Source organism: Macaca nemestrina, chromosome 3 (assembly GCF_043159975.1).
Source record: "Macaca nemestrina isolate mMacNem1 chromosome 3, mMacNem.hap1, whole genome shotgun sequence".
Lineage (NCBI taxonomy): Eukaryota > Metazoa > Chordata > Mammalia > Primates > Cercopithecidae > Macaca > Macaca nemestrina.
In genome coordinates, this window is record NC_092127.1 from 103,116,027 (window position 1) to 103,141,154 (window position 25,128).

The 25,128-nt window shown below is 37.3% G+C and overlaps 1 protein-coding gene across 9 annotated transcripts in view; it reads left to right on the forward strand.

Annotated features, from left to right (window-relative positions):
• LOC105479668 (mitogen-activated protein kinase 10) overlaps positions 1-25,128 on the forward strand; it is a 338,499-nt gene that overhangs the window by 296,773 nt on the left and 16,598 nt on the right. For all 9 annotated transcript variants that reach the window (XM_011737775.3, XM_011737776.3, XM_024792191.2 and 6 more), the window contains one exon: positions 24,059-24,122. In XM_011737775.3, the coding sequence (XP_011736077.1) occupies positions 24,059-24,122 (64 nt within the window). The remainder of the gene's footprint in view (positions 1-24,058; positions 24,123-25,128) is intronic.

Sequence of the window (25,128 nt, forward strand, 5' to 3'; positions counted from 1 at the left end):
TGAGAAATAGTTTAGTACCATCTATCTGTCATAGAAGACTCTTTCAGTGTGGAGTTGAACTCTAAGTAGGTTTGTTAGACTCAGAATGTATATAAATTTAGAAATGAGGAGGAAGAAACATGAGCTACAATGGATATGAATTTGATGCACTCTAATTATGTGCTTAATTATAGAAAGAGCAATTCATATTTTGTGGTTTTCATTTGCTTGGTGAAAGTTAAATCAATGTCTCTAATTCCATTTGTGGAATTCTAAATTTCCATCTGTTCATGCTGATGTATTCTTTCAGCAGCAAAATATGAGCAATTTACTAATTGCCTTCCAGAGAAAATATAGCTTCATTAGATTTTGCTTGCCCAGTGCCTCAGCTGCTTAACGTGAAGATATCATTTGAATTGCCTTCGGATTGTTTTGATGCCATGTATTATGTTGGTGGGAGCTTGTCAAAATGTTTGTTGTAGATAGAGTTAGCCACCTGCTTTTAGGAACCCCACTCCCTATATGACTTATAATAGAAATATGTATTTCACTGAAACACTAATTCATTTGTCTCTAATTTTAGCAAATTCTATTACTGAAGAGAAAGGTTCATCTTAATTTTATTTTATTTTTTATTTTTTATTTTATTTTTTTTTTTGAGACGGAGTCTCGCTGTGTCGCCCAGGCTGGAGTGCAGTGGCCGGATCTCAGCTCACTGCAAGCTCCGCCTCCCGGGTTTTTACGCCATTCTCCTGCCTCAGCCTCCCGAGTAGCCGGGACTACAGGCGCCCGCCACCTCGCCCGGCTAGTTTTTTGTATTTTTTTAGTAGAGACGGGGTTTCACCGTGTTAGCCAGGATGGTCTCGATCTCCTGACCTCGTGATCCGCCCGTCTCGGCCTCCCAAAGTGCTGGGATTACAGGCTTGAGCCACCGCGCCCGGCCCATCTTAATTTTAATTCATTGGGCTATTCAGAATCCACTGAATCCAAGATTCTCAGGTGTGAAAAGCTGGAATGGTTGAAATATTCATTCTCAGGAGAGACATGTTTTTGTTGTCTAGTAGAATACATGCTTTGGTTTTTGTTTTCATGTTTTATCTTGAGCACTTTAGACCATGAGTGCTATTGCTGTTAATCTTTTGAAGGGATCATTGAGAGAGAATACTTTATAAAAAGGGGGAAGGGAACAGAAATTCTTTTTCTAGAACATCCCACACCTGTTGCTCTCTGAAAGGCTGAGTTATGGCTAATGTATTCTGTCAGGTTCTTCCAAATACTTGATTTTATTTCTTCTCTCCTAGGTGATGTCTGAGATATTGTGAGATCCACCTATTTATCTCAAGGTGGTGGGCGTTTGTGAGAGTGTATTTTATTTTTGTAATATGTTTCATCCTGGAAAAAAGAGGTTATCCAATATGTCATCTGCCTAGGATGTAATCCATAAACTGTGGGAGAAAAAAGTATATTTTTTCTTTTTTAGCGTTCCCTCTACGAGATAAGCAAAGAAGTCAGGGTGGGAACTTATGAGATGTTCTGTCAACTATAATTTACCAAATTTTATAGTAAGAGGAAGAATAAAAAAGAGAAAAGAATAGGAGTAGGTCAGAACAGAGAATCTCTGTCAGACAGCTTTGCCTCAAGATAAGTAGAGGCTACAAAACTGGTGTATCTCTAGGAAACATAACTTTGGTAATTTGCATTCCTGCCTTGTTTGCCTACCTGTAATGTTGTTAAAACAATCAAACTAGACTTGAAATTTTTGTCAGTCATCAAAGAATCTCCTCTTAACCACTGTGTATATATGTTCAAGGACAGCTCTAAGGCACTCCTACCCATCCTCATATCATTGTGTTTTCAGTAAAGAACTTTTATCAGTAAAGAAAATGGTATGCTCTGCAGAGGTAATATTGTTTTCTGCAAGGCCTGGATATTAATTATGATACATCAACTCTGTAATTTAAGGGTCACATCAGTTCTGTACCCAGCAGAATTATTTGGTGAGCAGCCCTGCTTAAGTTCCTAAAGGTTTACTTTAAGTAGTAGATTTGCTATTTGACACATTTTTCTTTGCTCCTTTGCTCTCAAAATCAATGAGGTTGAATTGCATGATGAACTTTTAAATACTATATTCTTCTTTAAGAAAAAAAAAAAAATACCCGCCAGGCACTGTGGCTCAAGCTTGTAATCCCAGCACTTTGATAGGCCAAGGCGGGTGGATCCCTTGAACTCAGGAGTTTGAGACCAGCCTAGGCAACATGGCGAAATCCCGTCTCTACTAAAAATACAAAAATTAGCCAGGCATAGTGGCTTACACCAGCTACTTGGGAGGCTGTGGTGGGAGAATGGCTTAAATCTGGGAGGTGGAGTTTGCAGTGAACTGAGATTGCACCACTGCACTCCAGCCTAAGTGACAGAGGAAGACTCTGTCTCAAACAACAGCAACAACAACGCCCAAGTATACACGTACTCATCCTCCACGATTCAACATAACAAATGTTCATAGCACCCCTATGAATGCTGACACTGTACCAGATCTAGAGATGCACACAGGAGGGCATTTCTCTGCCCTTAAGAGCTCACTACCTAGCACTGAGTTTTCTTATGACCCCTAAGCGTTCCTTAGAGGAACTTCTGGGGGCTTTTGAAAAACACCCCCAAATTTTCTACCTATAATGATGTATTTACATCTTTCTGGACATCCAGCTCACAGGCTTTTTCAGATCTTTGGAGTTCCTTTTACTTCAAATTTAATTCTTAAAATTTTGAAAATCATGAATCTAGTAAAGAAAGTTTTCAGTGGGTGGCGGGAGGGGACTGCAAAAATGCTGATGATTTACTCTTAGATTAGATTATCATTTATAGACATAACAAAAAGGTTTAATACACTTTTTAGGAAATAGTTTATTCTCTTTGGGTAATTTAAAAATTTGTTTTAAAATTTTCTTTCATCTGTAAAGGTCCTGCTTTTTTAAGGAAAGTGGTGGAGGCAGAAGTAACTGATAAATATAAAATATTATGCTTTCAATTTTTATTATTGTGAGATAAAAAAACTATTAACATTATAAAAACAGTTTCTTGTGGTCCCAGACAACTTTAAAAAGGTATTGTTTTCAAGAAATAGAAATTAACAGCAACTGTCTACTCTTCAAGTAGCTAGTTCTTTTCTCATGCTGTGAGGCTTTCAGGGGTTCAGTTGACACGTGGCTTATAGCTTTAGCGTTGCATTATTCTTCAATGAATAATACAGATTTCATAAGAATGACAGACCCAGCTTTCCTCATACTTTGTTTCCACTTTGTTTTTCCAAAGACTCACTTGTTTGCAATATTTATTTTCCTCTGCCAATTGTGTCTCCAAAGATTTTTGTTTGTTTCTTTGTCCATTATCTAAGAAGGTGGTTATGTTGTGCATTGCAACTAAAAGGTGAGACGAACAAATGAACAACAAAAACACAAAAAAATTAACCAAATATCTTGTTTGAGAGTCATGCTTAGAGTTGGTGATGCTATCAATATTAGCAAGTAAACTAAGAAGTTTGACAATCTAGGAGAGAAAGCAAAATAATCAGAAAGTATAATCATTAATGATGCTGAAAATGAATATGTGCGGTGATGTGAACACAGCTTTAAATGCTGTAGTATGTTTATGCTGACATTTTAAAATCTCTAAATGAAAACTATAGACATGAAGTCAGAATGTCATCACAACTCTACATAGACCACAAGCCTGGAAGTTGAAGAGTTGCAAAAAGAACCGGAAAAAGGATAGGCAGAAACTATTCTTGGGTGCTAAATCATGGTAACCTTCAGATTCAGGGAAAAGGCTGAATCTCAACATTTTTCTTCCCAAGTGTAGATCCATGACTTAGGCCCTAGGGCATTCGTTATATGTGAGGAGAAGGTAGAATAGATGAGACAGAATATTGAAAAGGTTACACTCCCTTTTTACAAGTATATTAAAAGTTTATGGTCTTTCCCAGAGTATGTGCTATAATAAAATTATGTCCCTTTCTAATGGCAGGGCGATTGTAAGAGTGATACACACCACTGCCATAACTTGCTGCAGGTTTCATATGCGACTCAGAGGGTTGTTTGTAGAATAATGGCCCACAATATCTTGTGAAAGAGAATAGAATGTATTGTTTGTAAAAAATATATATATATGTTTAATCGACAACCAAAAGATGCTCCCCACAATTTCTAATTCCAGGGAGAATCTGATTTCTATCTTTAGGTGCGTTTTGAAAGCTGACTTCCTCTTATGTTCCTCTGTAAAAAGTGAGAGATAATTAGCTAATTAGCTAAGCCTCAAGCACTTTTTCTGAAAATTTCTTACCTAAGATGTGTGTTGTTTTGGACTAAGTGAGCGTTAAGAACTTTTGGTGACTTTCTTTCATGATATATATGCCAGAATGCTGTTTTCATAGTACAGCAATCTGTTACTACTTTTTTATCTGAGCTAGGCCTGCTCATGCTTCTTGCACCATTCCTGTTTAATCATGAACAATAGTTTATTCCTAGCCAGAGTTCTTACATGCATAGTCACAGGTAGACTTTCTTAAGTAATGAATAGCTCCCCCAAGAATGGAAGGCTAAGCTTAAATCCAAGCAAAAAACTTGGCTTGCAATTATTAATTTAAAATATGGCCTTACATAATCTAGCTTTCCCAAAGCAAAGGGCTGTAGACAGACAATGGGAGAGGACCAAGAGTTATAGAGTGTGGAGACCAAGGTCATGGCACTGGGAGATAGTAGAACACAATGGAAACCTCTGTGGGTCAACAATTAGAGGACATGGACTCAAGGTCTCATCATACCTTGGACAGGTCCACCACATTCATTCACTTAAACTTTTGTTAAGCTTGAAGTGTACACTGCCATTGAGGATTCACTAATTCTAATAATAAAAAGACATAGTTCCTGTTATTTAGTAGTTTGTAGTAGAGTTGATAGATAAGTAAATAAGATATTATAACCATAGTACTAGTGCCAAAGGAATAAGGTATAACTCATTCTATAGCAACCATAGGAGGTTTTCAGGAGGAAGAAAAGTCTCGGGTGGGACCAAAAGGATAGGCAAGAGTTAGCCAAGTGAAATGGAGGTGGAAGAGTAGAATCTGGTAGATGAAGGAAGCAGCCTGGTCAACGGCCAGAAGAGAAGACGAATCAGGACACACCTGGGGAACTATGAGTTAATTCACTGTGAGCAGAGAAGGGAGTGGTGAGAAATGCAGCTGGAAATGGAAGCAGGGCCCTGATCAGGAAACACCCTTTAAGTCATTCCCAGAGGGTGCGCAAGCTGCAGGCTTGGGGGAACAGCTGTAGGGATTTTAATCAGGGAGTAACATAATGGGATTCATGTTTTAGGTAGATCATTCTTTCTACTGATGAAGTGATGATATAGTTGAAAGATTATTTAGGAAGCTAGTGAAGTAGTTGAGATAAAAGACGACAAAATGGACTTCAATGGCAATGGAGATGAAGAAAGAATGACATTTAGAGATGGTGGCATAATTGTATCAGTAATCTTTACCCATGAAACGTCCTGTCTAATAATATTTTAAAGGGAAAAAATATGTGAAAGTACCCAATTAACTTTGAAAACATAGGATGTTATTAAAGAGGGTTTTTTTAAAGCTTATGGAAGTAATTGAACTATTTTAAACCAAACAGTTTTAGTCTATATGACATAAGAGAAATGGAAATGTTATCAGTTCCTGTCATGTTAACACAAAAGCTCAGTTGGACTTATTTTCTTTTAAAATTACTCCTTAGAGTAATTACTTAATGAAAAGGCAAGCTCTGTTTTAAGAAAATCCACCATGAGATGTATTTATTAAATACATTAAAAAGTATTATTTAATAATGTATGTAATACATTAAAAAGTAGGAGCACTGGTAATACATTAAAAAGTAGGAGCAATGGTAATGTCTTATATTAGAATATAGTTCTTTATGATTGTGTTTGTTTCTCAACCTTTTTTGTTCCCCAACATACTTGAGAGACAGTCACCAACTCATTAACGTCATAAACTCATCAATCTATATTAAAGCAATGATTCTTGATGTGGGGTATGGCAGATTCTTGTGGGCACGTTAATTACTTGGAAATAAATCCTCACTCTCAAGTGATTCTGTTCCCTATCTCCCTCTCCTCAGAGTACCCTTTCCCCACCACACATACCTTAGAAATTACTGCTCTTGGCGCAACTGGAAGATAAAGAATTTGTCTCATTCATTACCTCATCTATGTAACTATGCGTTCCTAGAACACAGTGGGTTCTCAGAAATATTAGAAGAATTAATACAATGTTTCAATAATTCTCACATTGACTACTTTATTTAACCTTTCAACCCATGCTCCTTTTATTCATTGCCCCAGCCAAAAGAACCCCTATCACTACCTCCAGGTGTTAGTACATCCATTTTAAATAATTTTAAAATGATTTTACACAGACCCACAATTAAAGCCCTACATTCTCAACCGATACTCATTTCATTATGTCACAGTATCCTTTACAAAGTCCACTTTTCTTCATAAAGGTGGTATTAATAATTTATGTATTTAGAAAATTTAGAATTAAAATGAATTTACAATAATATTATTTGCCACTTTCTTTCTGATAAACATCTCATATGTAAATGTGGTACACAAATGCTTTCTTGTATAATTGGCAAATGTATGGAATCCATGTAGGTAGAAGGGACAGTTTTTACTAGATTAGCAGAAGTCTTTATGCTTGATTGAAAGACTTCATTGGCCGGGTGTGGTGGCTCATGCCTGTAATCCCAGCACTTTGGGAGGTTGAGGTGGGTGGATCACCTGAGGTCAGGAGTTCGAGACCAGCCTGGCCAACGTGGTGAAACCCCGCCCCTACTAAAAATACAAAAATTAGCTGGGTGTGGTGGCACATACCTGTAATCCCAGCTACTTGGGAGGCTGAGGCACGAGAATCACTTGAACCAGGGGGGTGGAGGTTGCAGTGAGCGGAGATCATGCCACTGCACTCCAGCCTGGGCAACAGAGTGAGACTTGGTCTCAAAAAAAAAAAAAAAAAAAAAAAGAAAGAAAGACTTCATTAACCTAGAAACTTTATGTCGTGTTCTAAACTTTTTCACAGAGATTAGTGGTAGGAAGGGGAAAAATAAAGATTTGTAACAAAAAGTATGTATATTTTAAAATTCATAAACACTTTGGAATTGAAAAAAATTATTAAATTTCAACCTAAAATATAATATTATCCCTCTAACATTAGTGAAGTATACTCAGATCAATTTTCCTTAATAATGTTTCTAATTCTGTAGCTATGTTTCTTCGTTCACTGTGGATTTGTATCCTGGGGCTATTCATTGATGCTAACTGGAAGAGTGTGGTTTTCTGTGGTTAATGTCTCCAGGATGACTCCTTATTGGTTCATGTTACTGATGTAGAAGGGCTGAAGATCCTTTTTCCCTTGTTCATTTGCTTTTGTTTTGTGACTGTAGGGCAGAAGTGCAAATGACATGTGGCTTTAATAGACTAACTCAGCAATATCTGTGTTCAATGTGTTTATTTTTCACCTAGAACTATTTTCTAGTTCATTTTGAGCTCATATTTGTCCTACGGAATATCCTTGGGGCTAATGTGATCTTTTGCCTATGAAAAGAAAGGCTTGCAACAAAAGCTGTTGCTTCTCGGAATTTTAAGTTAACTCATTTTCTTTAGAACCTTCCATATGCCATTATCATATTACGCATTATGCAGCAATAATTCATTTTTATGTCTATCTTCCACAACTCTACTGCTGTAAAGTTCCTTGTGAGCAGAAATTCAGTTTTATCTACCGAGTGCAGACAAAACAGTGAGAGTAGTGGCAGGTGCGTAGTTATGGTCAGTAAATGCCATTTGAATTGAACTCAACTGTACTGTGCTGAGCACTTCTCCAGTGTTTATAAAACCCTTTCTGATATCCAATCTTATTTAAGCGTCAAAAAACTCTAGAAAATGATGACTATCCTCAACAACTCTTAACTGAACTTACCTTCTAAATATCCCCTGGCTCAGACCACTTCTCATCCCTTCATCTACGCAAACATCATTTCTACGCTGGACCACGTAATAATCTGGGACTTATTTCTCAGCACCATTCTTGTCCCTTGTGGTCCATTCTGCAGAATGCCTAGAATTTTCCTTTTAAAATATAAAACAGGTCACATTCATATAATTCCTCAGCTAACACCTTCCAATGCCTTCTTATCATATTTATAATAAAACTCAAAGTACTTATCATGGCTTGCAAGGCCCTACCACAGTGTTGTTTCAAATTTTATCATAACCCATAGTAAGAAGGGTGTTTTACGTTGCAACCCAGCGTGCATGTACAAGTGCACATGCATGTGCACACACATATACACACACACAAAAGAAAAACCATACACTGATATTTTCTATCTCACTTTACTCTTCTTGTTTACATTAAATGGTGCTGGTGATGAGCCACCAATTTGTTTTCATGACTGCAGTTTGGAAAACATTGCTCTACTTAGTCTGGCTCCTGCCTAGTTTTCTGATGTCACCTTTAGGCTTCCTTTTTCCACTCTGCTCCAGTATATGGCATCCTTGCGGTTTCCTTACCGCACCAAGCAAGCTCCCCCTTTAGGGTCTTTGTATTGTGTTTCCTTCTACCTGGTACATTCTTCCTCCAGATATTCACACTGCTCCCTCCTTTACTTCATTCAAATCTCTGCTCAGATGTTACCTTCTCAAAGAAGCCTTTTATGACCACCGTATGTAGAATAGTACTCTTTGGCCTCCCCCTTGCCCGTCATGCAGCACACATTCGTGGGTAACCTGGCAGTAAAACATAAGTAGACGACCTGCTTCTGGGTCGGGGTTTCCTACGCAGCAGCGCGGCTCCCTTGCTGTGATCTAGTGAAAGTCAGCCCTCGACACAAGGGTTTGTAAAAGTAATACAATAATTTAAAAAGTAAAACAAAACAAAAAGAAGAAGCTAAAAAAAATTAAAAAGAAAAGAAAAAATAGAATAGTATACTCTGTTACACTCTAGCCTCTTAATCCTTTTTTTCTATGTGTCACTGTTTGACGTTATATATCTCTTTTTATTATCTGTCTCATCAAGTAGAATTTAAGATGCATAAAGAGAGAGACAGTGACTCTTTGGGGCACTGCTCTATCCCAGCGACCTAGAACACTGTCTGGCCCTTGGTAGTCATATAATCAATATTTGCGGAATGAATGTATCTGCGTTTTGAATTGAAGACACTGAAGCTCAGGATGTTAATGGATGTTAAGCACATTGCCTATGATTGTGTGGCTAATATGTGCATATCAAAAGCTGGAATCTACTTTTTAAAAAATTATTTGAATAATGTCAGACATGTCATAATTTATTTCATCTCTTTACTTGGCCAATTTTTCCAAGTTAATATATAGTAGATTTTTGAATGCAGTAATTGTTCTTCACCAATGGTTCATACTTGTTGAATGTCTACTATGTACTATATACTGTGCTAGACTGGTGAACAAAGACACAATCTTTGTCCTCAATTCTTTGTCCCATAGTCTAGAGAGAAGATAAATAAGTAAATGTTGATACATATTCCAAATTTTAAGCTTATTGTACATTGGAAACACATATAAATAACTCAGTAATGTGGGTTAGAGAAGGCTGCTTGGAGTGATTAATTTTCAAACAGGAACATGAAGGGCCAAAAGAGGAATTATCCAAGTGAAGAAAGACAAGCAGAAGAAAGGGTATATGCAAAAATCCCAGCGTCAAGAGAGGGTGGAGAGAATTGCAAAGCTTTCTGAGTGACTTAATGGAGAAGGGTGAGAAATTAGTTTGGGTTGGTAAGCAGGGACCAGATAAGGAAGGAGTTCCCAAGCATTGTCATGGACCACGGACACTATCCTAGGGTGAAGGGAAGCCATTCACTAGAAAGTGGGACAATAGCATTAGCAGATTTGAAGTTTCAAAGGGCCACCCTGTCCGCAGTGTGGGACTGGAGTTGAGAAAAGGGAGCCAGAAGGCAGGGGGATAGATCTGTAGTAATCTAAATTACTATAGACATGGGTAGAATATTCAAGAGATGTTTAGAAGCTAATAATCGACATGAATTGTAAATAATTAAATTTGGAATTTAAGGGAGGTGGAATTCAAAGATGACTAATAGCATATAGTAGTGGGTTAATAAGTAAGTGTTAAATGAATGAATGAAGAAAGAAAGATTCATGACCAGGGCACTGGGTGATTGGTGGTGCAATTACTGAGCCTTTTCAGTTAAAGAACCATAGAAAATTGTAATTGCCAAGGAGCAGGAAAGAGAAATTTCATTTTCAAGACATGATTGCACTTTTTGATGGTGTAGAGCTAATAAATTAGTGACCTACCATCTGAGAAAACTACAGAATAGAATGAAAAATAGAGAAAACTGAATTCAACTGCTTTGCCAAACCACTGGAGCATTATGTAATTAAGCTTTCTAATTACACTCAGTTCACATCATAATTAAAATTCACATTACTAGCTTTCAAAGGTTCCTCTGGTCACCTAGTGCTATGATGTCTCTAAGCAACATTAGTGCTTTCCATATATAACACGTTATAATTCCATGCTTTGTGCATTGCAAGTACTTAAGAGAGTTTTGTTGAATTACCTGGTATGATATTTGTTCAACATTTGAAAGTAGTTCTCTCTTGAATAAAGCAGTAGATGAAAATCTTTCATTGCAAATGAAGTGACTTGCCCAAGATCACTCGTCTTACTAGTGCCAGAGTCAATGGTGCTTCAAGTTCAGTGCTCTTTCCATTGTTCCTTTCGGAAAACCTGTGACGCATTATGAGGCTCAGAGATTCTTCCTGCCCACTTTAGTCTACAAACCACATTTGATTATGAGACACAAATCTTGTGTCCACTTTGATTACAATTCACAAATTTCTTTGTCCTGTTCTTTAAAACCATAGCATGGTATATCTCTCCAGAATCATTGTATTCTACTAAGAACTAGATGTCATTAAAGACTGAGAGAAAATCACCTACTTTCTCTAGAATGTTTTCTTTTGCATCTATACAAATGAAACATAATTAGGCAAATGACAAGACTTGCTTTTCTACTGTAAAGAGATCTTTGCTGTACATTAGAATCATTTGGGATGTTTTAAAAGTGTCCTGACACCAACGCCTCACCCCAGAACAATTAAATCAGAATATCTGAGGTGGGATCTAGGCAGCAGTATTTTTAAAACTCCCAGATGATTTCAATTGCAGCCATAGTTGAACCATAGACTAGTGCAATTTGGTGAAAATGATGAACACACACGCACAAAGCACCTCTTACTTAATGTTTTCATTTTTTCTTGCCACAAGGTGGCAGCATCACAATATATTGCACATTCTCGCTCCTGAGTGGACATGGAAATTTGTATTTAGAATCTTGATTAACAGCATTTCGAGAGCCTCGTCAGCTAGAGAGATAAACATTGCCTTTTTCCCTGCTGTTCTCTGTTGCTTTGTTTGCCTAATAAAACGTTAAAATATATTTCAATAGGTTGAATTAGTAGGAACTATAAGCCTTTGGTGGAAAAATGCAAAGAACACAGACTTTGCATTCAGTTAGATTTGGCTTAAAATATGGCTACTAACTCATAGATTTTTAAATCTTTGTGTGCCTCAGTTGCATACTTGGAATAGGAGGTTTGTCACAAAGACTAAATGAGATAATATATGAAAATCCACTTGCTACGAATGGTAGTAGAACGATGAAGACGTTGAGAAGAAAACATGATAATCCTGTGATAGAGTCATTTACAGAAGATCCAGGAAAACCCAGAATACCATACTCTTTTATTTATATAGCCTTTATTTTCTTCATGTGGGTCTCTTCCTTGTCTCTGTGTGTCCTATGTTTCAGTTTACAGTGGCAATTACTTCTTACAAATAAACATATTCTAGTCTCTTTCATTTCAAAGAACAAAGAATCAAAACCCACCTTTATTTTTAACTACACTTCTACCTTTAACAATGCAAGTATGTCTTCCAGCTTTATAGCCAAGTCTCTGTAAAACGTTAGTCTTTGTTTACTCACAGTTACTCCAGTTCACTTTTCAAACATTGACAGTGCTTTCTCTAAATTCACCAGTGGCCTCTTAGGTGCCAAGTCCAAAAAAATGGGTATCTCATGTATTTGCCCATTTGAATAAGCTGACAGTACCCTCCTTCCTGCACCCCTGCATGTTAATTTCTGTGGTGGCAGCACACCTATTCTCCTGCAGCCTCCATTGCTCAGTGTGAGTTGTTCTCTCTTCCCTTAGAATTGTGCATCCCAGAAATTTTTTCTTTATAGCCCTAATTTCTTTTGTCTCTGGGAGTCTTATCTTCCACCACAGCCTTAATTGTAATTATCATAAATGTCTCAAATCTACACATTGTCTCAGAGTTGGCCTGAGTTCCAGAGGTATAAATCTAATGGTCACTGGAATTGAAATTGGCATTGCAAAATCAACATGTTAAATATTAAACTGGCCATACCTCCTCTCCACACCAAATCTATGCCTTCTCCTTCTCCTTCCAATTCATGGCACTACTTTCTATCCAGGTTTTCATCTGGATAATGAGGTACCTTGGAATCTTTCTTTCTATTCCCTCAGCCCCCTTCACATCCAAGGTGACTGGAAAATTTAATCAATTTGCATTCAAGGTAAGTATTGATAGGTAAGGACTTAATACTGCCATTTAGCTCATTGTTTTTTGATTGTTTTGTAGGTTCTTTGTTCCTTTCTTCCTCTCTTACTGTCTTTTTTTCCGGATAAAATGATTTTCTCTTTGATTCCTTACTTTGTATCTTTTGCGTCTCTACCATAAATTTTTACTTTGTGGTTACCATGAGGATTACAAAAACATCTTATAGTTATAACAAGCTACTTTAAGCTGATAATAACTTTTTGCTTGCATTTAAAACAAAACTATACTTTTACTCCACCATTCCTCTCACATTTGAAATTTTTGATGTCACAATTAACATATTTTTGTATTGTGTATCCCTTAACACATTTTTTTTTTCATTTTAAAGTTCTGGGATACATGTGCATAACGTGCAGTTTTGTTGCATAGGTAAACATGTGCTATGGTGGTTTGCTGCATCTATCAACCCAGCTTCTAGGTTTTAAGCCCCACATGCATTAGGTATTGGTCCAAATGCTCTCCCTCCCCTTGCCCCCAACCCTCTGACAGACCCTGGTGTAGGATGTTCCCCTTCCTGTATCCATGTGTTCTCATTGTTCAGTTCTCACTTATGAGTGAGAACATGCGGTGTTTGGTTTTCGGTTCCTGTGCTAGTTGTTAGTTTGCGGAGGATGATGGCTTCCAGCTTCATCCATATCCCTGTAAAGGACATGAACTCATTCTTTTTTATTGCTGCATAGTATTCCATGGTGCATATGTGCCACATTTTCTTTATCCAGTCTATCACTGATTTTTTTATCCAGTCTATCACTGATGAGCATGTGCGTTGGTTGCAAGTTTTGCTATTGTGAACAGTGCTGCAATAAACATACATGTGCATGTGTCTTTATAATAGAATGATTTATAATCCTTTGGATATATACCCAGTACTGGGATTGCCGGTTCAAATGCTATTTCTGGTTCCAGATCTTTGAGGAATCACTACACTGTCTTCCACAATGGTTGAACTAATTTACACTCCCGGCAACAGTGTAAAAGCATTCCTATTTCTCCACAGCCTCGCCAACATCTGTTATTTCCTGACTTTTTAATAATTGCCATTCTGACTGGTATGAGATGGTATCTCACTGTGGTTTTGATCTGCACTTCGCTAATGACCAGTGATGATGAGCTTTTTTTCATATGTTTGTTAGTTGCATAAATGTCTTCTTTTGAGAAGTGTCTGTTCATGTCCTTCGCCCCCTTTTGATGGGGTTGTTTGTTTTCTTCTTGTAAATTTAAGTTCCTGGTAGATTCTGGATATTAGACCTTTGTCAAATGAGTAGATTGCAAAAAATTTCTCCCTTTCTGTAAGATGTCTGTTCACTCAGGTGATAGTTTCTTTTGCTGTGCAGAGGTTCTTTAGTTTAATTAGATCCCATTTGTCAATTTTTCTTTTGTTGCAATTACTTTTGGTGTTTTAGTCATGAAGTCTTTGCCCATGCCTGTGTCCTGAATGGTATTGCCTAGGTTTTCTTCTGGGGTTTTTATGGTTTGAGGTCTTACATTTAAGTCTTTAATCTATCTTGAGTTAATTTTTGTATAAGGTGTAAGGAAGGGGTCCAGTTTCAGTTTTCTGTATATGGTTGGCCAGTTTTTCCAGCATCATTTATTAAATAGGGAATTGTTTCCCCATTGCTTGTTTTTGTCAGGTTTGTCGAAGATCAGGTGGTTGTAGATGCCTTAACACATCATTGTAGCTATTATTATTCTTAATAGTTTTTTTCTTTTTCATCTTCATGGTGAAGATATAGGAGAATTATATACCACCATTACAGTATTAGGGTGTTCTGAGTTTGACTGTGTACTTACCTTTATAAGTGAGTTTTACACTTTCACACGTTTTTGTGTCACTAATTAGAATGCTTTTCTTTTAGCCTGAAGAACTCTCTTAAGCATTTCTTGTGACACAGGTCTGGTGGTGATGAACTCCCTCAACTTTTATTTTGGAAAGACCTTATCTCTCCTTTTCTGAAGGACAACTTTGTGGGGTACAGTATTCCTGATTGATAGTTTTTTTTAATTTTAGCATTTTGATTATATTGTCCCATACACTCCTGGCCTGTAAGGTTTCTGTTGAAAAATCTGCTAGCTTGATAGGAACACTCCCTTAAATGTTATTTGCTTCTTTTCTCTTGGTGCCTTCAAGATCCTTTCTTTGTCTTTGATTTTTGTTGATTTCTTTATGATATGTCTTGGTGTAATCTTGTTTGAATTGAATCTGATTAGAGACCTTTAACTTTCCTCTACCTGAATATATCTTTCCAGAGATTTGAAAAACCTTGTGCTACTATTTCCTGAAACATGCTTCCTACCCCTTTTCTGTCTCTTCTTGAACTCAAAAATGTGCTCTTTTGATGCTCTCCCATAAATCACTTAAACTTTCTCTATTTGTTTTCATTTTTTCTCTTCTGACCACATGTTTTTAAATAACTGGTCTTCAAGCCTACAAGTTCTTTCTTCTTCTTGATCAATCCTACTATTGCATTTTTCTTTTCATTCATTATATTCAGCAATAGGATTTCTGTTTGTCTTTGAAAAATAATTTCAATCTCTCTGTTAAATTTGTTTTATTTACTGTTTTCCTGATTTTATTACATTGTTTCCCTGTAATTTTTTTGAAGCTTGTTGAGCTTCCTTAACAATTATTTTGAATTTTTTGTCTCTTAGTTTATATATTTCCATTTCTCTTGAGTCAGCCATTGGGAGATTTTTGTATTTTTTTGGTGGTTTATGTCACCTCAGCTTTTCATGTTTCTTATTTCCTTACATTGATATCTGTGCATCTGAAGAAGTCAGGGCTTATTCCAGTCTTTGCAGACTGGCTTTGTCTGGGAAAACTCTTTATCAGTCAGCCTTTCCATAGATCCTGTGCATGCCATTTGGTGTGGTCTAAGGGTAGGCCTGCTGTTGGAATCCTCAGGCAGGTTGGCTGGGTGTCTGGGTGCCTGAGTCAGCAAGTGGGTGGGTCTATAGGGTTGAGCCTAAGTCTATATCCACAAGTGTGGACCTATTGATTAAGTCCACATGGATGGGCCAGAAGTCTGGGTACACAAGGGCAGACCTAATGCCTATATCTGCAAATATTTGCCTACATCTGCAGAGGTTGGCCTTATCCTTGGGTCCACAGGGGCCTACTTGGCTCTGGGATGGGCTTTGAGTCTGAGTCTGCAGGAAATAGTCAGTTACTGGGATGGATCTAATGTCCAGGATTATAGGGGACAGCCCAGGGCTGGAGAAGTTCCAGAGGCTGGGGTGCTAAGGTAGACCTGACAGTAGAGTGGTCCAGAGACTGAGTCTGCTGTATAGACCTTGAATCTAGGGCTACAAGCTCCTGATCAGTGCCGGGAAAGGTGTGGAAGCTCAGTTCACAAGTACTAGCTTGGTGTCTAGGGCTGTGAGGGCCTCTTTGGTGCTGGGTTTTACTGTGGCAGGCCCAGTGTTGGGGTCCAAGGCAAAGTCTGACGCTCACTTCCTTCTCCTTCCATCATGTGGAGAGTATCTGTCTCCATGTTGTGCTGTCTGGTGCTGGGGGAAGAGTGAAGCAGGTAATGTGAAACTGTCCTTCCTCTCTCTGCAATGCATCTTTTCTTATTTCTGTGCTATATCCAGGTGCTGAAACCTCTCACCTGGTTTCCTTCACTTTTGTGAAGGTATTTTTGTGTGTGGATAGTTGTTCAACTTGATGTTTCTGTGGGAGAGGGAGCACTGGAGAGCCTTATTTTATCATCTTGCTGATATCTCCTCAACTCACACTTTTAAAAGGCATTTATTTCATCTGTAGTAGTATATTATCTAATTTCTGTTTAAGAACACAGACATAGTTCCTGAAACTTGCTGAAGCAATTTTAAATAATCAACTGATAGTACATCACAAAATGCCATATATCTACTTTTAGAAGGCAATGAAATTTTTGGTAATTGGAAACCAGGTCACTGGCTTAATGCATAGTAAGGTCACATTACTGAGAAATCATAGGAATTAATTATATCTAATCAATTCTCTTGATAATTGTGCACATTGCAATAATATTTTCATTATTTTGGCTGATTGTTGGTAAGACTGTTTGTGTAACAAATACTGAGCTCCATTTTGGGGTAATGAACTGCTGTTGGTCCTACAGAGAATATAAGGTTTTAGAGAAAAATTGAACATGCTAAACTGTGCCATTAGCCAAATAAAACCATGAAAGTACATATCATTTAATGCTACACAGACTCATTTTACCAAAATTTTTATTTTCTAATTAAAAGGTGAAAATTTAAGAAGTCCTAGTCATCAAATTAAGAAAAAAAAAATTAGAAAGCTTATTCTATATGTGTAGATTCAAGGAAATATGAAATCAAAATGTTGCATATTTCCTCAATGGATTTCCTGTTCTATCTAATTTTGTACTTATACCCTTCTTGCTTAAAGCCTTTTAATAAACCATGCATCTTTTGACAATCATCAAACTGCCAAGCTTAATAAGAAAAAAACAAAGCATATTTCAATAAGATACAATATCATGCACTTTGATCCAGATGTTGAATTAATAGTGAATGCACACACCGAGAGACAGTGCTATTTAAAGCTTTCATTGACATTTTAAACAAGGCAGCAGAGCACAGGGAGATCCTTAATTAGGACAAAGCAGACAAACACCAACAACTTGATGATTGTCATATGGTTCAGACCATGAGTGGTAGGGAAAAGTGTCAGTTCAGGGCTCAAAGATGAATCAAAGGAACAACTTTGTACGACTTAGATTTCTCATATCTGGTTTTTATCTCTTTAGAGATTCATGTGTTTAGAGGTCTTTGATGTTCATGATACTTTGACAAAAAGTGTTTAAGAATATAAGTGTTGATTGCTTGTATGATAGTTGCCAGCTCTAGCTGTATGTGTAGACTGACAGAAAATTGGCAGGCTCAAATTTGTCTTTAATGAATATCTTTTACAGGTGTCAAATTATCCAGTTTAATGTTTCTGTTTCTTCTACCCATAGGAATCCCATTATTCTGTCTTTTCCCATAAGAGACCATAAATGTATTCATCTGTCACTAATTAACTCTGTGATTCTGGGCAAATCACTTATGCTTTCTCAGTTTCTATATTCTCATTTGAAAATTGAATAAGGATGGCATTGGATAATCTCTGAACTTTCTTTTACCACTAATATCCTATAATGCTGTTGAAAAAAGAATTATCTCAAAAATTCAGTAAAAAATAAAATCACACATTTTACTCATGAATATTACTTGTATATATGGGATAAAATGAATGAAGTCACAAGAAAGAGCAACTTTTTTTTTTTTTTTTTGAGGTGGAGTCACCCAGGCTGGAGTACAGTGCTGTGATCTTGGCTCACTGCAAGCTTTGCCTCCCAGGTTAATGCCATTCTCCTGCCTCAATCTCCCAAGTAGCTGGGAATACAGGTGCCTACCACAGCGCCCAGCTAATTTTTTATACTTGTAGTAGAGACAGGGTTTCACCATGTTAGCCAGGATGGTCTCGATCTCCTGACTTCGTGATCTGCCCACCTTGGCCTCCCAAAGTGCTGGGATTACAGGCAGAAAGAGCAACTTTTACCTTCAAAAGATCAATTAGGAATTGAACAGGTACTTGTTAAAGAGATCTCTTTAGTAAAAAGTCATGTCCAACAGCAAGAACTCCATAGAATGCCCGCAGAATCCACAGTTTTCCACTATAGATTTATTATGTAGAATTCTACTCTTGTCTGTACTATCTGCCAACAGCCATATTTTATAACTGAATTTTACATTCCTAAAAATAGAGAAAATGGAAGGAAATGCTGACGTGCTGTCTCAGAGAAGCAAAAGGTACATCTGCAATTGTTGAAACCTCAGTGTTAGAAAAACATTGCAATTCAGTTGTTTTCTGTGTCCTCAAATTACTGTATACCTTAGATCTCTAATATGGCATGTCACAACATTGCTATGTAGAGCGTCCACATATTTATCCTCCAAACCACAACACTTAAAGGAGAGAAGGGGGTAAGGGCTACTAATAATTACAAGGACAATAAGCATAAAGTGGAACTATTTTGTACAAACTGGGAAATATGGTCACCCTATTGGCTTATGTTTCTATTTCTTGTTTTACAAAGATGTTCACTTTAAATATCGTTTTGTTAGCCTTTATTTTAGATTCAACAGTATTGACACTTGCTCTGGGTTACTCTTTAAATTTGTTTTTAATAAAACTTTCATCATTAATTAGCTATATGACTTCATGATATATTTTTTAAAATTTCTTTGAATCTTAGTTTCCTGACTCTGAGGATTATTAGGGTATATATAAGGACAGCTTAAGATATGGTGGTTTCTCAGAAAAAAAAAAAAAAGTGGTTTTCTTTAACTAGATAGAGGACAGTGTTTTTCTTTTAAGTTCTCAAAGAGACTTGGGAGAGTAGATCTGAGATCATTATACTTTTTCTAGTGTCACAATTGTTCTATAGTTTCTTTCCTTTTAGTTATATATTGGTGTTGAAAATCTTTTTCTACATTTTTTTCAATTGTTTAGGTGATGTCTCATATTAATGTTCTCCACTGAAGATCTATCTGGATCTTTCTGGGGGTGATAGCAATTTAAAGTTTGGAAAGCTTTCAAAGGGTTCAGAGGCTTGCTTTCTATCATGCATTGCTGGTGCCCTGAGAGTCAAAATCTTTATGTGCTTCATTTGCAAGAAACAACCAATTACTTACTTTTTGTGAAATTCTACTCGCTTGACTTCTATAACATTGCAATATTCTCATTTTTCATGTATTTCTCTAGCTGTTCTCTTTTTCCTTTGTGAACTTATCTTTCTTTGTCCAATCTTTAAACCTTGATTTGACCATTTACTCTCTATATCCACATATCTTCCCTGGGTGACCTCATCCACTGTCATAGTTTCAACAAACATCTCTTGCTGGTAGTCTCAAATCTATACATCTCTATTCAACAGCATTCCTCTGAACTTCAGATTATATACTTAACTTTCAAATCAACATCTCTGTTCACATAGTGCTTAGGCTCACCTCTCTACCAATCTCATTTCCACTTTTCCATTCTCGATTTCTTTACATGGCTTCACCAACACGATCATCTTCCTGGGTACTCAGCTTAGAAGCTGGGGACTCATATTCTTCTCTCCCATCACATGCGTTCAGTCAAAAACCAAATTCTACCAACTTTATTTATTAATATTTATTAATTATACCTGAATCTGTATTTTTCATTCACCCTCATTTTTTTTTTTTTTACCACAGTCAGAACTTTTAATATTTTTTATAGATCATGCAATGGCTCCCTACCTCTTCTCCCTGCTTACAGTTGTGACTGGGCCATTCTCTTACAAACTCTTCAGTGATTTCTCTTCTTTCTTCCATATCATGATACCCTGGATTTTTTTTTTTTTTTTTTTTTTTTTTTTTTTTTTTTTTTGAGACAGAGTCTCACTCTGTCACCCAGGCTGGACTGTAGTGGCACAATCTCGGCTCACTGCAACCTTCACCTCCCGGGTTCAAGTGATTCTTCTGCCTCAGCCTCCTGAGTAGCTGGGATTGCAGGTGCCTGCCACCATGCCCAGCTAATTTTTGTATCTTTAGTAGAGGTGAGGTTTCACCATGTTGGCCAGGTTGGTCTCGAACTCCTGACTTCAAATAATCCACCCACCTCGGCCTCCCAAAGTGCTGGGATTACAGGCATGAGCCACAGTGCCTGGCCCCCTGGATCATCCTTGATTCACCCTTTGTCTGACCCTTCTGCTTCTCTAGGTACAGCTCTTATATCTTGTCACTTCTCACCACATGTTTTATTTTACTGTGACAAAATTCCTTCTTGTTTTCTTGGCATGCATGTACACACAGAGAAGCACATGCACCACCACCACCACTACCACCACCACCACCACCACCCTTATTCTGTTTTCTACATACTGTGACTTGGCTTATAATGTGCTTTTGGCATAGAGTCACCTTTTGTCCTCCTTCTTTTATCTTGACAACCTCCCACACATCTTTTGCTCACGGAATAAGCATCACTTACTCCAGGAAATAAAATCCAGGCTTTGTTAGGATGTCTCCACTCTGTTCCCTTAGACCATATACATGTTTCTATCATTTATCATGTTGTGTGCTAACGATCTGTTTTGCATCAGTCTTACCCCAGTAAATTGTGAACTCCTTGTGGTCAGCAATCACACTATTCAGTTTTGAAATCTCAGTTTTTTATATAGTCTGCCATGTGTTAGGTGTCCAGACCTTTACTGAATGAATACATTTAATAAAGAAACCAATAAATTCTACTATTTATTAATTCACAGTGACCATGTACTTGTTTGTGTTTCTTCCTCATTTAATTGAAACAATTTGGACATGTTTCATCAGTATAAAATTCATATAATTGACCACCAATATAAATTCATATAAAATTAACCATCAATAGAAATATGTCTAATCCATTTTAAGTTATTGCTTATGCAATCCATATAAATTTGTGTTTCAATTTTTGCAGTAATTTCAACCAAGGAAGTAAAGTTCAAATCCGCCAAAATATTAGGAAAGATGTTTACAGTCTTTTGAAAAAATATTCAAAGGGTGAAAGTCAAAGGCTCTGATAACTCTCCATATACTATCCTTAACTTCCTCTTATCCTTCATTTCTCACATATCAAATTATTCTTATCTGCTAAACTCTCCTAAAATACTCTGTCAACAGACATCTCCGGGGCATTTTTCTTTATCCGCACTCCTCATTTATTTTTTATTTACACTGTCACTTAACAAGAGAATAATTCCTATTAAATAAGGTGGGGAAAGAGCATAAGCGAGTGCTCAAATACCAACTTCTCTTTAGCAGAAGGAGGCAGGGAATGTTTTGGACTATCTCATCCTGATGATTGCTGCCAAACACTTATGTGTGTGTGTTGTAACATTGCTCTCTTTGGATTATTGGTCAATTATTCTTTTATATTGTCACATAGAAGACACCTGTATGTGCATGTGCCCTTTTACTGGAGGTGACATTTGCATTTCCTCTTTAAAAAACAAACAAAAATCTGAATATGTAGTAAATTTGCAGAGGCCGTCGAACAAATACTATAAATTCAAGTGTGTTTAAAGCAGCCCTCTTGGTTTGTTGAAAGGAAAAATCTTGAACTCAGCACTTTGCTTTCTCTCTTGCAGTTGGTTTGTGATTAGCGTCTGTGTACTTTGTGCTTTTTATATCAGCAACAGCTGTACACTGAGGCTCCTAGGGAAACCTCTTCAAAATAGCTTTGTTGCAAAAAGAAAATGGCATTTATGAACTTTGGCAGGAACTGTACTCTTGAGCCATGTTCAATTTTAAAACTTGAATGGAAAAATCCACTGCATGGAGAAGCCAGCCAGGCAGGATCATGAGCTGGATCTATTGTTAGAAGAAGAAGGAGGTGCCAACAGCTCAGAGGGCTCTGGGGGCTCTGAGAGCTTACGTACACTGAGTCCTGCAGGGGTCCTGGACAAGGCCACTTGGATGGGGGCCTAACCACAGCATTACACATGCTCAGGAAGAGGCAAAGGCGGAAATTTACCACTTGGCAAAGCGTCTTCACAAAACCAGACTTGGCTTTGTGGTAGCTTCCTTAGGTAATGGTTTCACAATTTTTCAAAAATAACTTCATTTTACTCATTCACTCACTAAGTCAGAATGTTTCTATTATTTGAGAGTTCTTGATAGAGGTGGAAGGTTCTACCTCAGTCAGGTCCTGAGAGCAGTGCCTGACTATCCCAGTCCTGTCACCTATATATGGTCAATGTGTTGTGTTCTTACTATTGTCTGGGGTGGTGTGAGAGTCTCGTTTTGCTCAGTTGTCAGTGCTGACAGCTGCTGAGAGCTGCTCAGCCAGCCACTTCTGAATTGCAGTAGGTGAGGTTTACAGGCTTCTGCCCCAGTAACAGTCAAACGTGCTAAAACAATGTCTGGCTCCGTGAGTAGTTATTTCTCAATACCTCAGTATTATGCTAAGTTACTTCACCACAGTTGTGCCAAGTCTTCTATTTTCATAGCCAGATACTTTGCAGGATGTGAGGCCCCAGCATGCCAGGGCTAGAGTGAATATTTGTGTCTGTCATGATTCAAGCTACCAGAGATTTTGCATGAATTAGAGAAGGGTCACTTTAGCCCCAGGGTGCTGCTTATGAGCCAAAAAGCTCTCACAGAAGCCAGAAGCTGTCTCTGAAAATCATGTCCAGCGCTTTCCTTACTATAATAGCCATTTTCGAAAGGTCTGTGTCCTAAAGGGCTTGCATCACTCTTATTGAGTGACTCTTTTAGTTTTTCACAAAAACTATTGCTTTTGGAGTATTGGACGGGGCAGCCAAAACTTGATAGCTCTTCTTTGCGCTCAGTCTGGTTCCAACCAGTGTAGCCCCTCAGCCTTGTCTTTCTCTACCCCATGGTGAGTTAGTTTTCCAAGAGCCTTTTTATTTTTTTTCTTTCCATGTCACTTGGCCTGAATTGGAGCTACCCTAGCCACCATGATAGATCTCCTAAAGTCTAAATATCAGGAAGAAGAGGTCAGAGAATTTATTTGAGATTCTACTTCCTGGTAGGCACATAGGTTTGTGAAAATCCCTCCTTTTCCACATTTGAACTCCACATGGGAAGAGAAATGCTGGCTCTGTAAGTCAGACTGAAGGCCCTATCGCATCATTTCTACTGGAGAGGACTAACCAAGGGCCATTCAGGGATTCAAGGTGACCCACCTCTACAGTCAACTGGCAGTTTCTTCAGGTTAAAATAAACAAAAAGCTTAAAATCGTTTAAGTATAGGGCACATAGCAATAGAAACACGTATTCTATGATATTTCATGAAAAATAAAAAGGTTGATTTGGTCTCAATTTTTTTTTTTTTTGTATTGAGGACTAGTACTATGGTCTGTTGAGAAATATTATAAACTTTTCTTCAGGGAAGGTCTAAAAATAGAACACAATCTTACTAGCCTAGAAGGATTTTAGCATGGTTCTCTTCTAAGGCAAGTGAATGAAGGAGAATGAAGCTTCTGGGCCATTGTAATCAAGTGTTTTGTCTGCTTTTTAAAAGACCAGTCATTAATTGCTTAGGCGTGGTTTCTAAATCAGAAGATGTCAGAAAGTGAGCTCTCAGGATTTGGGTTCTGCTGCAAATATTGCAACAATCAGCAAATATTGCAATATGAATGAATCCCCCATAAGTTTACGGGAAAATTTTAACTTCTGAACTACTGTAATTACTTCGTAATTTATATACGGTTCCAATCACCAAAATAAATGAGTGCAAGGTATTCTCATGCATTGTAAGAGTTTAGTCGTGTTTACATTATTGCACAAAGATTATTATGTGTTTTTATTCGGCAGCCTCCACCTCAGATATATGACAAGCAGTTGGATGAAAGAGAACACACAATCGAAGAATGGAAAGGTAACTCTACTACTTAAAAATGTATACTTTTTATTTTATCGAACTCAGAAAGTATCACTAAAGCTTTGCTTGTAAAAACAATTTACTAAAAGATGATTTGCTGATTGCTATTGTCTTAGACCATTTTTAAAGCTCCTAAAACTTCATTTGTCTTTTTATGCCAAAAGCAATGTTGTATTTGCTCAAGAATGAAAGGCATTTACCACTGATACCTTTTAAAATGGTACTGATTGTCAGTGTTTGTCATGGTGGGGGGCAAGCTTTAGCTCAGAATTCCAGAATAAAACTTTCTATGTTTGTACATAAAATCATCATATGAAACATGAAATTAAAATTAATTCTGAGATGGTATTAGACTTTAGAAAATAAAAGATAGTTAATATATGAGTTTACTCATTGGACTGATAAGACTTGAGAATTTAAATAGAAAATATGTGTATCTAAGTAGCCTATTTTTTTCTTTAACATAAAAATTAGAATGAATGAATGCATTAATTCATTTTTCAGCAAAACTTTTCCAAACACATACTGCATTTTTAAGATTATACTCAGAGTAAAATAAAGCAGAAAAACAATTGACTTAAAAAGAATTGTTAAACTAATCTGAATCACTACAGAATAGAAAAATATGGGAAAGTCAAATGCAGATTGTAACAAATGATCAGATCAAAATGGGAAGAGCTGAAGGGAAGGAACATTTGAGTTACCTTGCAGGAATTAATAAGTGTAAATTAGGAAAAGAAAAATATTTAGAAAAGATCAGATAAAGGATTAAGAGGAAAAAAAAGGATAGGAATAAGCAGAAAATGTTACAAAGATACTAAACAGGGCCAGGAGTGATGACTCACACCTGTAATCCCAGCAGTTTGGGAGGCTGAGGCTGGGGGATCACTTAAGCCCGGGAGTTCAGAACCAACCTAGACAACATAGGGAGACCCTGACTCTACCAGAAACATACAAAAATTAGCCGGGCATAGTGGCACACACCTGTAGTCCCACCTACTCA